The sequence below is a fragment of the Danio aesculapii genome, chromosome 17 (genome assembly GCF_903798145.1).
Source record: "Danio aesculapii chromosome 17, fDanAes4.1, whole genome shotgun sequence".
Taxonomy (NCBI): domain Eukaryota; kingdom Metazoa; phylum Chordata; class Actinopteri; order Cypriniformes; family Danionidae; genus Danio; species Danio aesculapii.
The window spans coordinates 50,825,231-50,845,015 of NC_079451.1; the positions used below are offsets into that span (position 1 = coordinate 50,825,231).

General features: G+C 30.4%; 1 protein-coding gene across 1 annotated transcript in view; it reads left to right on the forward strand.

Moving 5' to 3' along the window:
• Positions 1-19,785, forward strand: part of plcb2 (phospholipase C, beta 2) — an 81,784-nt gene that overhangs the window by 44,351 nt on the left and 17,648 nt on the right. Inside the window, 7 exon segments of the mRNA XM_056476413.1 lie at positions 239-338; positions 2,538-2,642; positions 6,029-6,084; positions 7,149-7,227; positions 11,437-11,787; positions 14,719-14,896; positions 17,697-17,829. Of these exon segments, the coding sequence (XP_056332388.1) occupies positions 239-338; positions 2,538-2,642; positions 6,029-6,084; positions 7,149-7,227; positions 11,437-11,787; positions 14,719-14,896; positions 17,697-17,829 (1,002 nt within the window).

Below are 19,785 nucleotides of genomic sequence, written 5' to 3' on the forward strand. Positions count from 1 at the left end.
TGAATGTGAACGTATTCAGTGATGGTCAAGATGATCCAAAGTACACCGATTTATATGCTTATCTGTTATGAAACTGTCACGTCACAACCATTTTTTGGTTTTGTGTGTGCGTTCTTGTGTGTGTGCATGTGTCTGTGTTTACACGTGTGTGTTTTTGTGTGTATGTGTCTCTCTGTGCATGTGTTTTTACATGTCTGTGTTTGTGTGTGTGTGTGTTTGTGTGTGCGTGAGAGAGCAGGTCTTGCTGCCAGAGATGGCCTACCTCAGACTGGTCGTCCAGGAAGAAGGAGGAAAGTTTATTGGTCACCGCATCATCCCTCTGGACGCTCTTCAAACCGGTGAGACTCAGCACTGATGCGCAGTTATTATTATTATTATAGGGAGTCGACTATAAATGAGTCTGAAAAAAATTCTTCACAATTCAATTTGAGTTTACTTTCATTATGATCAGGGCTTCATATTAGCTTTTTTGATCACTAGCCACAGTGGCTAGTAGTTTTCCAACATTACTAGCCACTTGCCATTTTCACTAGCCACAATGCATTAAATCTGACTTTGACATGCTAAAATTACTTGATTTCGATTTTGTGCTGTGTCCACATGCCTCCTCGTTCATTTCATTATTTTTTTTGTGTCGTGTATGAGCTTGCTCTATAAGCATGAGCTAGGTCGTGGTTTCATAGTCACATTGCAATTAGTTTTATTTCACAGGACTTTTCAGGGTTCAGCACTAAAGATTTATTTTCTCAAATTTTATCACCATTTTCTCTGACCACACCAAAAATAAATAATCATTTCTTAGCCACAATTTTAAATAATGTGTCAAAACACACAAAATATAGCTGCATATGTGCACTTTTTATTCAACTATTTTTTTTTTCTTTAAAAAAAAATATTGACTTTAAAAAATATATTTGCCATGTATCTAAAATAATGGCTAGGTCTCTCTGATCTGTTAACTACACATAAATGGGGGGTTAATCTTCCATTAAAGCAATGTTATTGTGAAAAAAGATAATTAAACCATTAACAAAACTAACTGAAAGCAAATAAAGAAGGTGAAAAACAGGCCTACTGTGAGTGATAAGGAACAAACAGTTGAAGTCAGGATTATTAGCCCCCCTTTGAATTTTTTTTTCTTTTTTAAATATTTCCCAAATGATGTTGAACAGAGCAAAGAAATTTTCACAGTATGTCTGATAATATTTCTTCTGGAGAAAGTCTTATTTGTTTTATTTCAGCTAGAATAAAAGCAGTTTTTAATTTTTTTATGAACCATTTTAAGGTCAAAATTATTAGCTATTTAATTTAAGGCTATTTAATAGCCTTCAAGCTCTATTTTTTTCGATAGTCTACAGAACAAACCATCGTTATACAATAACTTGCCTAATTATCTGCCTAGTTCACCTAATTAACCTAGTTAAGCCTTTAAATGTCACTTTAAGCTGTATAGAAGTGTCTTGAAGAATATCTAGTCTAATATTATTTACTGTCATCATGGCAAAGAGAAAATAAATCAGTTATTAGAAATGAGTTATTAAAACTATTATGATTCGAAATGTGCTAAAAAAAATCTCTTCATTAAACAGAAATTGAGGGAAAAAATAAACTTGGGCTAAAAATTCAAGGGGGGTAAATAATTCTGACTTCAACTGTATGATCGCTTGCATATGGTTAGACCAATAATAATCTGCTCAAAGAAAGTGGCAACTGCTGTTGATTGCAAAAAGACATTTTAAAAACATCTGGAGCTCTTGAGAGCAGCAGGACTGTGTGCAAGAGCATCACTTTTTGTCCAGTCTATTTCAAAGAGAACCAATCGCAGTAGTAGCGTTTCCAGGCACGGCTGCTTTGCAACAGGAAACGGGAGCGTGCACGCTTTTTAAACAGTCATACACATCCTCTCATTCGGTAATCACCTGCTTTCTTAGATCACATTTGTACAAATATTTGGCCATCTTTATTTTCAAACCCTGCTTTTAAGAAAACTACCATTAAAAATATTTTCAACCAGCCTTAGTGGCTAGTGGAAGCAGCTGTCTAACCTGCCACAGCTGAAATCTATCAAGTTGGTGGGTGTTAATGTCAAGCCCTGATTATGATAATTTCCAGATTAAGGTAATTAAATAATCTCCTAATCAGATTATCATCTAAATATTTCAGTTATAAAAGTTTTTGCAATACTGTTGTATTACAGTTGAAGTAATATTTGTTTTGACAGAACAAACCACTGTTATACAATGACTTGCCTAATTACCCTAACTTTAACCTAATTATCCTAGTTAAGCCTTTAAATGTAACTTTAAGCTGAAAACTAGTATCTTGAAGAATATCTAGTCAAATATTATTTACTGTCATCATGGCAAAGAGAAAATAAATCAGTTATTAGAAATCAGTTATTAAAACTATTATGTTTACAAATGGGCTGAAAAAAAAACTGCTCTTCGTGAAACAGCAATTGGGGGAAAATATACTGGGCGGCTAATAATTCTGACTTCAACTATAAATGTCCTGATTGAGTGTGTGTATGTCTGCAGGTTTTCAGCACATTGGTTTGCGCAGTGAGAGTAACATGCCGCTAATGCTGCCGTCTGTGTTTGTGCACATCGAGATGAAGGACTACGTCCCTGCTGCCTTCGCTGGTGCAACATTTCACTGCTAACACACTCTTAACATCACTAACAAATACACACTGTTAGACTATGCTGCAATTTTACAGTTATTTACTGCAAAAACACCCAATAAAAAACACATACATTCCTTACAGTTCACTACTGTAATATGCACTGCATTGTGAGACATTTGAAAACTTTTACAGGAACTTAAAGCCTATTAGGAATTTGCAGTATTCCTCTATAATAAGAATAATCAAGTGCTGCTACTGTAGCTGAAGGCAAAAATGATTTATTAATTAACAACTTGTATCTCAAAATATATTTAAAATGGACAGATGAATAAAAATTAACTTGGAAAACTTTTTAACATGAATATAATAACAAGGAATAATAAAAAAATACTGTTCTACATGATCTTGTCAATTGTTTGGAAATTATTAAATTCAGGTTTTTACTACTAGCATAAAATGTTAATAAACTACTTTTCATACTGTAAAATTAAAAATCTGTCTATATAAACCAATAAATCTGTCTATATAAACCGATAAATCTGTCTATATAAACCAATAAATCTGTCTATATTAACCAATAAATCTATCTATATAAACCAATAAATCTGTCTATATTAACCAATAAATCTATCTATATAAACCAATAAATCTGTCTATATAAACCGATAAATCTGTCTATATAAACCAATAAATCTGTCTATATAAACCAATAAATCTGTCTATATTAACTGATAAATCTATCTATATAAACCGATAAATCTGTCTATATAACAATAAATTGGTCTATATAAACCGATAAATCTGTCTATATAAACCGATAAATCTGTCTATATTAACCGATAAATCTATCTATATAAACCGATAAATCTGTCTATATAAACCAATAAATCTGTCTATATAAACCGATAAATCTGTCTATATAAACCAATAAATCTATCTATATAAACCGATAAATCTGTCTATATAAACCAATAAATCGGTCTATATAAACCGATAAATCTGTCTATATAAACCGATAAATCTGTCTATATAAACTGATAAATCTATCTATATAAACCGATAAATCTGTCTATATAAACCAATAAATCTGTCTATATAAACCGATAAATCTGTCTATATAAACCAATAAATCTGTCTATATAAACCGATAAATCTGTCTATATAAACCGATAAATCTGTCTATATTAACCGATAAATCTATCTATATAAACCGATAAATCTGTCTATATAAATCGATAAATCTGTCTATATAAACCAATAACCTATCTATATAAACCAATAAATCTTTTTATGTAATCCAATAAATATGTCTGTATAAACCAATAAATATGTCTATATAAACCGATAAATATGTCTATATAAACCGATAAATCTGTCTATATTATCCAATAACCTATCTATAAAAACCAATAAATCTGTCTATTTAAACCAATAAATCTGTCTATTTAAACCAATAAATCTGTCTGTATAAACCAATAAATATATCTATATAGACCGATAAATCTGTCTATATAAATCAATAAATCTGTCTATATAAACCAATAAATCTGTCTATTTAAACCAATAAATCTGTCTGTATAAACCAATAAATATATCTATATAGACCGATAAATCTGTCTATATAAATCAATAAATCTGTCTATATAAACCAATAAATCTGTCTATTTAAACCAATAAATCTGTCTATTTAAACCGATAAATCTGTCTATATAAATCAATAAATCTATCTATATAAAGTGATAAATCTGTCTATTTAAATCAATAAATATGTCTATATTAACCGATAAATCTATCTATATAAACCAATAATTTTTTCTATTTAAACCAATAAATCAGTCTATATAAACTGATAAATCTATCTATATAAACCAATAAATATGTCTATATAAACCGATAAATCTGTCTATATGAACCAATAAATCTGTCTATATAAACCAATAAATATGTCTATATAAACCAATAAATCTATTTATATAAACCAATAAATCTGCTATATGAACCAATAAATCTATGTATATAAACAGATAAATATGTCTATATAAACCGATAAATCTGCTATATAAACCAATAAATCTATTTATATAAACCAATAAATCTGTCTACATAAACCAATAAATCTGTCTATATAAACCAATAAATCTGTCTACATAAACCAATAAATCTATTTATATAAACCAATAAATCTGTCTATATAAACCAATAAATCTATTTATATAAACCAATAAATCTATCTATATAAACCAATAAATCTATTTATATAAACCAATAAATCTATCTATTTAAACCAATAAATCTGTCTATATAAACCAATAAATCTGTCTATATAAACCAATAAATCTATCTATTTAAACCGATAAATCTGTCTATATAAACCAATAAATCTATCTATTTAAACCGATAAATCTTTCTACATAAACCAATAAATCTATCTATATAAACCGATAAATCTATTTATATAAACCAATAAATCTATCTATATAAACCGATAAATCTATTTATATAAACCAATAAATCTGTCTATATAAACCAATAAATCTGTCTGTATAAACCAATAAATCTGTCTATATAAACCAATAAATCTGTCTATATAAACCAATAAATCTGTCTATATAAACCAATAAATCTGTCTATATAAACCAATAAATCTGTCTATATAAAATAATAATGTTTATATAAACTGATAAATCTATCTATATAAACCAATAAATCTGTGTAAATAAAGCAATAAATCTGTCTATATAAACCAATAAATATATGGATATAAAATAATAAATATGTCTATATAAACTGATAATCTATCTATTTAAAACAATAAATATGTCTATATAAACAGATAAATCTATTTAAACCGATAAATCTATGTATATAAAAAACTAAATCTGTCTATATGAACCGATAAATCTGTCTGTATAAACTGATAAATTGATCTATATAAACTGATAAATCGGTCTATGTAAACCATGAAATCTGTTTATATAAGCCAAAAAATCTGTCTAAATGAACCGATAAATCTATTCTTATAAACCGATAATTCTGTCTGTATATACACATATAAATCGGTCTATATAAACTGATAAAGTGGTCTAAGTAAACCATGAAATCTGTTTATATAAACCAATAAATCTATTTTAGGCCATTTTACTGTAAAAATTTAATTGCGAAAAATACAAAACAGACTCTAGCAGTGCAGTTTACTCAGAAATCACCAATACATTTACTAATAATTTCAAAGTGTCACTATTAAGTATCTCAAAGAATTAAACATTACATTTCATAAAACTGAAACAGTGTTTACTTGGAAACCCTATTATTAATTGTTTTTACTGTGTAAATAAACATGCTTTTAATGAGTGCAACATCAAATACTAACTCTTATGTATGCCATTTGTTGTTCTCTTCTAGATTTCTCTGATGCTCTTTTCAATCCAGTGAAAACCTCAAAGCCACCAAAGACAGAGGTACAGTGAAATGCACAGCTGATAATAGCAGGCTTTTTCAAGTGCACTTCAAAAACATTAGTGCACTATTAATTGCATGTAGTGTCCCCAGGTTGACCTGCAAAGTACAAACATGTGTTTCTCTTAAATAAAAGCTCAAATGAAATGTGTAGAGACACATCATCAGTGGCTTATTGGGATTCATCAATTTCTGATCTATTTTTCATTACAGCCATAGTTATTATAATTAAAATAATAATCTGTTTAAACATTTTAATGCTTTATTTTAATCTGTCTTTGTTACACGGGTTATATGTACTTACTTTAGTCATTACAAGAAATTATGACATATATGAATTAATAAAGAGATTTTTTCGTTAGTTGTCAAGTTAATTAATGTACTAAATACATAATCTAAAACTTAAATTAATCAAATAAAAAACAAGGTAGACGACTGTTAAAAACTATTGAAAATGAAAAATGTTTATGTTTATTGTGTTTATAACTATAAATGTTGACATGAAAACAGATGGGACCAATTTTTTTAATGCAAAATGATTATATTGAAGTGTTCAAAACAGCACATGCAGGTTAAAACCATGTACATGCAACAAAAGCTAAAGAATATGCATTAAAATTGGATTAATCAAACACACTGCAAGTGTTAAATTGAATGTATAATCTATCAAATGCATTTAGCTTATCATCAATTATAATTAAATATAAAGTGTCTGCATAATATAGATTTTTTTTTATGAATTTGCTCTGCAAGATAATATTAAACAAAATAACAAGATGCAACAAGATGATAATAATAAATAATACTATTCCTTTTAATTTGCCAAAAGTCTCAAATGTCTGAAACCTGTTTAGTAATTTTCTACTCGGTGGCAATCTAAACAAACCTGCATGATTAAATAGGATTTTATGACCTTACACAGTCTATTGAAATCATGTGAATTGCCTTTTGTTTGATACACACTCCGAACCACTGATTCAAAACAAAAGATTCAAGATTTTGAAGTTTCCCAAAGCAGTTCAAGCAGCTATCCCAAGTCTTAGATAGTTTTCTCTCTTGTTTCCAGAGTTTGACATACGTGTGTGAATATGAGTTACCTCTAGCTGATGGAGGTCAGAAGGCTGTCACTGCTGCACCCGCCGCAGGTAAAAGATCATAGTATTCTGTCAAATACCTGACTGGTCCATTTGAAAATCCATCTACATAAACCAATAAATCTATCTATATAAATCTATATAAACCGATAAATCTATCTATATAAACCGATAAATCTATCTGTATAAACTGATAAATCTATCTATATAAACCGATAAATCTATCTGTATAAACTGATAAATCTGTCTATATAAACTGATAAATCTATCTATATAAACTGATAAATCTGTCTATATAAACCGATAAATCTATCTGTATAAACTGATAAATCTCTATAAATCAATAAATTTAATTTTATAAACAGATAAATTTGTCTATATAAACAGATAAATATCTAAACCGATGAATCTATCTGCGTAAACCAATAAATCTATATAAACTAATACATTTATCTATATAAACAGTTAAATCCATCTATATAAACCAGTAAATCTGTCTATATGAACCGATAAATCTATATAAACCAATAAAAACCAACTAATCTTTGTATATCTATCTGTAAAATCCAAAATAAACCAATAAATATATATGTTAAATCCAATAAATCTTGCTATATGAAAAATTATAAATTTCTCAATATAAACCGACAAATCTATCTTCATGAACTAACAAATCTATCCATATAAACTGATAAATCTATCTATATAAACTGATAAATCTATCTATATAAACCGATAAATCTATCTGTATAAACTGATAAATCTGTCTATATAAACTGATAAATCTATCTATATAAACTGATAAATCTGTCTATATAAACCGATAAATCTATCTGTATAAACTGATAAATCTCTATAAATCAATAAATTTAATTTTATAAACAGATAAATTTGTCTATATAAACAGATAAATATCTAAACCGATGAATCTATCTGCGTAAACCAATAAATCTATATAAACTAATACATTTATCTATATAAACAGTTAAATCCATCTATATAAACCAGTAAATCTGTCTATATGAACCGATAAATCTATATAAACCAATAAAAACCAACTAATCTTTGTATATCTATCTGTAAAATCCAAAATAAACCAATAAATATATATGTTAAATCCAATAAATCTTGCTATATGAAAAATTATAAATTTCTCAATATAAACCGACAAATCTATCTTCATGAACTAACAAATCTATCCATATAAACTGATAAATCTATCTATATAAACCGATAAATCTATCCATATAAACTGATAAATCTATCTATATAAACTGATAAATCTATCCATATAAACTGATAAATCTGTCTATATAAACCAATAAATTTATCCATATAAACTGATAAATCTATCTATATAAACTGATAAATCTATCCATATAAACTGATAAATCTGTCTATATAAACCGATAAATTTATCCATATAAACTGATAAATCTATCTATATAAACCGATAAATCTATCCATATAAACTGATAAATCTATCTATATAAACTGATAAATCTATCCATATAAACTGATAAATCTATCTATATAAACCAATAAATTTATCCATATAAACTGATAAATCTATCTATATAAACTGATAAATCTGTCTATATAAATCGATAAATCTATCCATATAAACTGATAAATCTATCTATATAAACCGATAAATCTATCCATATAAACTGATAAATCTATCCATATAAACTGATAAATCTATCCATATAAACTGATAAATCTATCTATATAAACTGATAAATCTATCCATATAAACTGATAAATCTATCTATATAAACTGATAAATCTATCCATATAAACTGATAAATCTATCTATATAAACTGATAAATCTATCCATATAAACTGATAAATCTGTCTATATAAACCAATAAATTTATCCATATAAACTGATAAATCTATCTATATAAACCGATAAATCTATCCATATAAACTGATAAATCTATCTATATAAACTGATAAATCTATCCATATAAACTGATAAATCTATCTATATAAACCGATAAATTTATCCATATAAACTGATAAATCTATCTATATAAACTGATAAATCTGTCTATATAAATCGATAAATCTATCCATATAAACTGATAAATCTATCTATATAAACCGATAAATCTATCCATATAAACTGATAAATCTATCTATATAAACCGATAAATCTATCCATATAAACTGATAAATCTATCTATATAAACTGATAAATCTATCCATATAAACTGATAAATCTATCTATATAAACCGATAAATCTATCCATATAAACTGATAAATCTATCTATATAAACCGATAAATCTATCCATATAAACTGATAAATCTATCTATATAAACCGATAAATCTATCCATATAAACTGATAAATCTATCTATATAAACCGATAAATCTATCCATATAAACTGATAAATCTATCTATATAAACCGATAAATCTATCCATATAAACTGATAAATCTGTCTATATAAACCAATAAATTTATCCATATAAACTGATAAATCTATCTATATAAACCGATAAATCTATCCATATAAACTGATAAATCTATCTATATAAACCGATAAATCTATCCATATAAACTAATAATTCTATCTATATAAACCGATAACTCTATCAATATAAACTGATAAATCGATCTATATAAACCGATAAATCTATCTATATAAACCGATAAATCTATCTATATAAACCGATAAATCTATCCATATAAACTGATAAATCTATCTATATAAACCGATAAATCTATCCATATAAACTGATAAATCAATCTATATAAACCGATAAATCTATCCATATAAACTGATAAATCTATCTATATAAACCGATAAATCTATCCATATAAACTAATAATTCTATCTATATAAACCGATAACTCTATCAATATAAACTGATAAATCGATCTATATAAACCGATAAATCTATCTATATAAACCGATAAATCTATCTATATAAACCGATAAATCTATCCATATAAACTGATAAATCTATCTATATAAACCGATAAATCTATCCATATAAACTGATAAATCTATCTATATAAACCGATAAATCTATCCATATAAACTGATAAATCTGTCTATATAAACCAATAAATTTATCCATATAAACTGATAAATCTATCTATATAAACCGATAAATCTATCCATATAAACTGATAAATCTATCTATATAAACCGATAACTCTATCCATATAAACGGATAAATCGATCTATATAAACCGATAAATCTATCCATATAAACTGATAAATCTATCTATATAAACCGATAAATCTATCCATATAAACTAATAATTCTATCTATATAAACCGATAACTCTATCAATATAAACTGATAAATCGATCTATATAAACCGATAAATCTATCTATATAAACCGATAAATCTATCTATATAAACCAATAAATCTATCTATATTGACCGATTTAAAACTATTAAAGCTATCTATAAAATTCAATAAATCTATCTATATAATCAATAAATCTATCTCTATTAAAAAAATTCTATCTATATAAATCAAAAATGTATCTTTTATAAAATAACAAATCTACTGTATATCAACCAATAAATCTATCTATATAGACAAAATAAACAAGTAAATCTATCTATAAGAACTGATAGACCTATCAGTTTAAACCATTACGTTGTTAATTTAATTGTAGTTAAAACATACTTTAAAACAATATTAAGTAAATAAAGCAATATTCAAGTGTTACAATATGCTAAAAGCATAAAACCAAATGTTAAAGGGATAAAATGTTTTTAAAAATGTCAAATATTTTATTAAATATTTAAACCTTAGGGAAATTTTCAATTTAATAACTTTTCCAAATATTATGTTCATTTTATTTTATTTTTGTAAATTATTGATTTTTCTCTGTAAAGTATAATTATTATCCAAGAATATATTTTCTATAATAAAAAAAATTATTAAAAAAAATAGTCTGCTTCACCGAATTGATTTATACAGAACTGTTAAATATATTTCCAGTACAATATTTAAGGTAAGTATATTATAAGTAACTGTAATTAGTTTACCTAAACATTAAGAGTAGTCCCTTACTTTATTTTTCAGTGGAAAAGTAATTTAATTACAGTAACTAGTAACTTCATTACTGATTACAGCCCACACTGGTGCTCAATTATTAATAACACTGCTTTATATTCTCAGTGGTTGAATCTAATTCTGTCACAGTGCTGATTTGTAATATCTCTCTATGTAATCTGGATCATTTGTGTGTGTTTGTGTTTATGAATCCATCATATTGTCAGAACCGAAAGAAGCTGAATCTGCAGAGACTCCAGCAGAGGGCGACGCTGCTCCTCCGGCTGAGCAAAACGCCCCTGAAAAACCTGAAGCTGAAACAAAACCAGAGGAGAAACCAGAGCCAGAACCAAAACCAGAGGAGAAACCAGAGCCAGAACCAAAACCAGAGGAGAAACCAGAGCCGGAAGCAAAACCTGAGCCAAAGCCAGAGGAAAAAACTGAAGCAGAGCCAGAACCCAAACCAGAGGAAAAAGTAGAAACAGAACCAACACCAGAAGAAACCCCTGAAGCTGTTGTTGATGCTGCTGTAACTGAGACTAAAGAATCCAGTGAGGAAATCCCTGCTGATCCATCAGGTGTCACTTTAAACTTCCCACATTCATTAATGAAAAAAAGTAATTTATAGTAAACTTTAGTGTGTTTATGAATCGTACTATTGAAAAGTACTTGAATTAACAATAAACACACAAATAATTTTAAAAAGACCCAATACTGTTGTTTTCTAGTACAACAGTAGGGTTAACTCACCGGCCACTTAATTAGGTACACCTTACTATTATCAGCTGGAACCAGTCTGGTTATTCTCCTCTGACCTCTGGCATCAACAAGGCATTTGCACCCACAGAACTGCCGCTCACTGGATATTTTCTCATTTTCAGACCATTCTCTGTAAACCCTAGAGATGGTGGTGCGTGAACATCCCAGTAGCTCAGCAGTTTCTGAAATACTCTGAAATACTCAAATATGTCTGTCCAAACAGCTTGAAAAGTAGATTTTTCACCATTGGTGCCCTTTAAATTGAATGTATAATCTATCAAATGCATTTAGCTTATCATCAATTATAATTAAAGGTGTCTGCATAATATGGATGTTTTTATTCATTTGCTCTCCTACAAGATAATATTAAACAAAATAACAAGATGCAACAAGATAATATTAAATAATACTATTCCTTTCAATTTTAAAAATGTGTCAAATGTTAGTGATTTACCACTAGGTGGCCCAAATGACCCAATACAGTTGTTTTCTAGTACAACAGTAGGGTACACTCACTGGCCACTTTATTAGGTACACCTTACTAGTACCGAGTTGGACTTTCTTTTGCCTTCAGAACTGCCAAGGTTGGACATGTTGTGTGTTCAGAGATGCTCTTCTGCAGACCTCGGTTGTAATGAGTGCTTTTTTGAGTTCCTGTTGCCTTTAAATCAGCAGGAACCAGTCTGGCCATTCTCATCTGACCTCTGCAATCAACAAGGCATTTGCGCCCACAGAACTGCCGCTCACTGGATATGTTTTCTTTTTCAGACCATTCTCTGTAAACCCTAGAGATGATTGTTCGTGAAAATCCCAGTAGATCAGCAGTTTCTGAAATACTCAGACCAGCCCGTCTGGCACCAACAACCATGCCATGTTCAAAGTCACTTAAATCCCCTTTCTTCCCCATCCTGATGCTCGCTTTGAGCTGCAGCAGATCATCTTGACCATTTCTACATGTCTAAATGCATTGAGTTGCTGCCATGTGATTGGCTGAATAGAAATTAGCGTTGGACAGGAGCAGTTGGGCAGGTGTACCTAATAAAGTGGCCGGTGAGTGTATATTGTAGTACAAAACACATTTTACTGTAGTAAAACAAGTACACTACAGCATTTATTAGTTTATCAGATCACAAATATAGTATATATTACTACAATAAATGCATTAATTATTTATTAATATATAATACTATAATAGGGCGGCGCAGTGGTGCAGTAGGTAGTGCTGTCACCTCACAGCAAGAAGGTCGCTGGTTCGAGCCTTGACTGGGTCAGTTGGCGTTTCTATGTGGAATTTGCATGCGTTCGCGTGGGTTTCCTCCGAGTGCTCGGGTTTTCCCCACAGTCCAAAGACATGTGGTACAGGTGATTTGGGAAGGCTAAATTGTCCGTAGTGTATGAGTGTGTGTGAGTGTGTATGGATGTTTCCCAGAGATGGGTTGTGGCTGAAAGGGCATCCGCTGCACAAAACATGTGCTGGATAAGTTGGCGGTTCATTCCGCTGTGGTGATGCCAGATTAATAAAGGGACTAAGCTGAAAAGAAAATGAATGAATGAATACTATAATAGTTACAGGTGTAGTTCACCCAAAACTGAAAAATCTGTCCTCATTTACTTATCATTCACTCGTCACAAACCTGTTTGGCTTTCTTTTATCAGTTGAACACAAAAGAAGATATTTTGAAAAATGCTGAAAAACCTATAACCATTACCTTCTTGTTTATTTTTCATACTATAGAAGTAAATGGTTATAAGTTTCTAACATCTTTCAGAATAGCTTATTTTGTGTTCAACAGAAGAAAATAAATCTAAACAGCTGGGTAAATAGTGAGTACTTTGATTTAGGAAAAGATGTTTAGGAAAAGTTCCTGCTTTAATGTTTTATAACTTAAGTGTTGTACATTGCTATTAAAATTGTCAAAGAAGCAGGTTTAGCATTAGAATACTAACAATGAAACTTCATAAGTGCAAATTAATTATATTAATACCTCTGCTGTGTTAAAGAGAAGGTCAACTCAGTGTGGTTAACAGCATTAAGGGGTACCTATCATGCAAAAATCACTTTAATAAGGGGTTTTAACACCGTTGTGTAGCAGCAGTGTGTGAATATATCTAGCCTCTAATAGTAAAAATGCATTAAGTGTATTTGTTATGATCAGACTTGATGAAAACAGTCTGCAGAAACACTTTGATTGACATTTTCCATTTGTACGTGTCATTGGAGGGGGGAAGCCCCGCCCACTAGTGACCATCTCTCCCTCATTAGCATAAACAGCAGCCCTGAGTGAGAAGCAGCCGTCTGTCCATTGGCCATTAGAGTGTTTTGAGCTGCTGAAGATAATGTCAGCATAGACTAAGAGGATTATAGATGTGGAGTTGTAGATGAAGCACAAATCGACAGCGACAGGAGTCTCCATAGACTGACTGAAGCATGAAGCACACGCTCACACTGTACACATTTTCACACAGTTAACATTATTACTGTTTTGAAATGGTCTCTATGCTGACACACAGACATTTGTAGCTCCGCCCTCTTCTGAAAAGAGCACAATCTCATTTGAATTTAAAGCGACAGTCACCAAAATGCAAAAACACACACAAAAAAGTTAGGATCAAAACCTAAAAGGGTCAGTTTTTATGAGTTATACAACATTATTTATGAGCTGATGTTGAGGGAGGGATGTTTGGTCCCCTTTAAACTGTTATCGTTTACTAAATGGTCACATGCAGACTGACTGTGTTGTGCGTTTCAGATCCCATCACTGTGAGCTGTGAAGAGCTGCAGCAGCACAAGAACTTCCTGAAGGTCACCAAGAAGCAGGAGAAAGACTTAAAAGACATGGAGAAGAAGTTCCAGAAGAGACGAGAAGACCTCATTCAGAAATACAGCGACCAGTTCAAAGCCCTGAAGAAGAAGAACACCACCAAGAAGTAAACAAAACACGCTCTCATTTTAGTATCTTTGATAAAATCACATATTTTTTATTGTCATATTTGTGATATTTGTTCTATTAATAAACTTCAGCTAGTACAAAATTCAGCTGCCAGAGTTCTTAGCAGGTCTAGAAAATATGATCGTATCACCCCAATTTTATCCTCCTTACATTGGCTGCCTGTTAAGTTTCGTATTGATTATAAAACATTGCTTCTTACCTATAAAGCTTTAAATAATCTAGCTCCTGTTTATCTAACCAACCTTCTGTCTCGCTACAATCCAACTCGCTCTTTAAGATCTCAAAACTCAGGGCTTCTGGTAGTACCTAGAATAGCAAAGTCCACTAAAGGAGGTCGAGCCTTCTCATTTATGGCTCCTACACTCTGGAATAGCCTTCCTGATAATGTCCGAGGCTTAAACACACTCTTGCTGTTCAACACTAGATTAAAGACCTATCGTTTTAGTAAAGAATACACTCAATGCATCACATGGCGGTATGATGCATGAATGTGCTCCACCCATCTTGTCTATATACACTATGAACAGCAGCTACGCTAATTATTCTCTTTATTCTCTATTTCCACATGGGGATACTCATCCCGAGGCCCCCAGAGACTATGCAGCACCACTGATGTGATCCAAGACCTGTGAGGAGATAATCCCAAGGTTTTCATAATCCTGGACCAGGGCAGCTGCTGTGGTGGTCATGGAGGAGTGGAGAGCTTGAGACTGATTCCTGTGATGCTCCAGGGAGAGATGAGTCTCGCTGACGTCCAGCATTCTCCAGCCTCTGGCGCCTTGACTGCAGCTCTGCACAAGGCGTTTGGTCATAGGAGAAATGGTCGTGCCCAACTGATAATTGACTTCAGGGGATCAGGGGTCTCAAACTGAATCTGGAGGGCCATATCAATTAAATTAAATTTTTCTTTATTTCTACAGCGCTTTTACAATGTAGATTGTGTCAAGGCAGCTTCATATTGAAAATTATAGTGAATTGAAACAGTGTCAGTTCAGTTCTATAGTGTTGAAGTTCAGTTCACTTCATTGTGGTTTAATATTCACTGCTGAGAGTCCAAACACTGAAGAGTAATCCATCGATGCGCAGCTCTACAAGTTCCGAACTATGCAAGCCAGTGGAGACAGTGGCGAGGAAAAACTTCACTAATTGACCAAAGTGAAGAAAAAAAAAACCTAGAGAGAAACCAGGCTCAGTTGGGCACGACCATTTCTCCTATGGCCAAACGTCTTGTGCAGAGCTGCAGTCAAGGCGCCGGAGGCTGGAGAATGCTGGACGTCAGCAAAGACTCATCTGTCCCTGGAGTCTCACAGGAATCAGTCTCAAGCTCTCCACTCCTCCATGACCACCACAGCGGATGCTCAGGATACGGCCTGGTCCAGGATTATGGAAACCTTGGGATCATCTCCTCACAGGTCTTGGATCACATCAGAGGTGCTGCATAGTCTCTGGGGGTCTTGAGATGAGTTTCCCCGGGCGGAAATAGAGAATAAAGACAATAATTAGCATAGCTGCTGTTCATAGTGTATATAAGTGAGATAAAGAAACCTGTGTAGAGCACATTCATGCATCATACCACTATGTGATACATTGAGTGTATGCTTTACTAAAAAGATAGGTCTTTAATATAGTGTTGAACTGAGAGAGTGTGTTTAAGCCTCGGACATTATCAGGAAGGCTATTCCAGAGTGTAGGAGCCATAAATGAGAAGGCTTGACCTCCTTTAGTGGACTTTGCTATTCTAGGTACTACCAGAAGCCTTGAGTTTTGAGATTTTAAAGAGCGATTGGATTGTAGTATCAGTGACTGACAATTCATAGAAGGGCCACTTTATAATTCAATCACAACAAAAAAAGGGGAAACCTGATGTAATGCACTCAGGCGTTCTTCCCCAGAGTATCAAAGCTCCTCCTTTTTGTTTCTTATTGTACATATTGAGTTTAAATTGCTATGAAAATACTACAATTTAATAATAGGCATAATAATTATTATTATTACTCTATCCCAATCAATTGTTGCTTAACCAAAAGTTAAACAGATAGCGTAAAAACATAAAAGTAACATAGCAACAAGTTGCATAGCAACACTCAGAACAACCTGAGCAATCACAAAGCTTTTACAATCTTAAAAAACTCACAAATAAGGGCACCTATTATGAACTTTTTTACAAGATGTAAAATAAGTCTTTGATGCCCCTACAGCAGGTGTGGGCAAACTCGATCCTGGAGGGCTAGTATCCTGCACAGTTTAGCTCCAACTCTAATCAAACCCACCTGCTTAAAGAATTCTAAGCTGCATCCGAAACCGCAAACTTCCATACTATATAGTACGCTAAAATCAGTATGCGAGCCGAGTAATATGTCAGAAATCATAGAATTCGAAAATCAGTATGAGAAGTACCCGGCTGACCTACTACTTCGACCCAAAACCTAAAGTGCGCATCCCATGCACGCTTAGACCCCTTTAAACCCACGTTTAAACCCCTTATAAAAGTGATTTCTGCATGACGATGATGATGAAAAGCCTTTATTTGTCACATACACATTTACATGCAGTGAAATTGGACCCCTCCGACCATACAATAGGTCCCCTTTCATTTCTAGTAGCACTGACAGTGAAGCTTGTCACTGTCCACTCTGGATCAGGCTAGCTGTTAAGAATCTCTGTAGTAAATGAATTTGTCTTAATGTTGTCTGCTTTCCATCCACCTGAGCTAGGGATAAATTCAGCCAGGATACCAGCTTTAATCTCTTATCTTGCTTTTGTGCAATACTCCTCAGAGCTGGAGCTGAAGGATCAGATCCAGCAGACCAGATGAATGAACTCAAGCAGAAGCTGAAGTCGGAGCTCCGAGCAGTGCTGGTGGAGCAACATGATCAGCTCAAGAAGAAGAAAGAACAACACAACACTGAGGTACAATAATATACAAATATACAACGTTATAACTGTAGATTAGCTGTCATGTAGATCCTGTAAATTGCTGTAAAATGTGCATTTTCATTCAATGTTTGACGTAATCTGAACTGTAACATGAAGAGAGGCATAGTGGCAGAGTGTAGCTCCTCCCCCTTTATAAAAACAGCCAATAGCATTTTATTTTTATCACAGCTCTGCCAGTGAGAATGGTTGAGGTCAAGTGCATCAAAAGAAATGCAAATGAGAAGGAGGCAGGGCATGTCAGACCCTAGAGAGCATTTGATTGGTCAGAAGATTTTATGAGAAACTGCAGATTGCAAACTGCAAGATTTGGATGTTTATATCAGGGTTATAATGTGAATTTTGTTACTGTTTTTGGAGCACAAAATTCTTTGAGACTGTCAGTCTCCATCACAAACACAACAGATTTTGCCACATTATGAAAGTGTTTTGTAGAATTAGCTACAGAAATCACTAAAAAAAGATGCAAATAGGTTAGAAAAAAATCTCAGTTGCGAATTAACTGAACAAATTAATCCCCACCTTGATTAGTTTGTTTGATGCCGATGTATTATTATTATTATTATTGTTGTTTATTATCACTATTATTATTATTATGATTATTATTTTCAGTTTGATTTGATCATGCAGCATGTTTAGCCTGATATTTATTTATTTATTTATTTATTTATTTATTTATTTATTTATTTATTTATTTATGTATTATTGTTTTATAATTTCTTGCTTTATTTCAGCCATTTATTTTAGTTATTATTATTATTATTATTATTATTATTATTATTATTATTATTATTATTATTATTATTATTATTATTATTATTATTATTATTATTATTATTATTTTCTGTTTGATTTGATCATGCAGCATGTTTAGCCTGATATTTATTTATTTATTTATTATTGTTTTATAATTTCTTGCTTTATTTCAGCCATTTATTTTAGTCATTATTATTATTATTATTATTATTATTATTATTATTATTATTATTATTATTATTATTATTATTATTATTATTATTATTATTATTATTATTATTTTCTGTTTGGTTTGATCATGCAGCATGTTTTAGCCTGATAATTATTGATTTATTTATTTATTATTGTTTTATAATTTCTTGCTTTATTTCAGCCATTTATTTCAGTTATTATGATTATTATTATTATTTAACTATTTCTTAAATTTATTTCGGTCTTTCTGTGCATTCCATTTAGCCTATGATTTGTATTTTTTATTATTTACTTTTATTATTAACCTGTTATTATTTTTATTTATTTTTTATCATTACATTTATTATTATATTTCCTTCATGTATTTCAGTTATTTTATTATTATTAATGATTCTTATTTTATTTTAGTCGTTCTGTGCATTCTATTTAGCCTGCAATTATTATTTTATTATTATTATTTATTGATTTTTTTTGTTGGTCTGTGCATTCAATTTAGCCTATGATTATATTTTTTATTATTTACATTTATTTATAACCTGTTCTTATTATTATTTATTTTTTTATTTGTAATTTTTTTTTATAATTTCTTGTTATATTTTGACCATGTATTTCAGTTATTCTATTATTATTATTATTATTATTATTATTATTATTATTATTATCATTATTATTATTATTATTATTATTATTATTATTATTATTATTATTATTATTATTATTATTATTATCATTATTATTATTATTATTATTATTATTATTATTATTATTATTATTATTATATCATCATTATTATTATTAATATTATCATTATTGTTATTATTAATATTATTATTATTATTGTTGTTGTTATTGTTATTATTGTTGTTGTTATTATTATTAATGATTCCTATTTTATTTCAGTCATATTGTACATTACATTTAGTCTGCAATTATTATTTTAATTATGTTATTTATAATTTTTTTGTTTATTCCAGCCATACTATG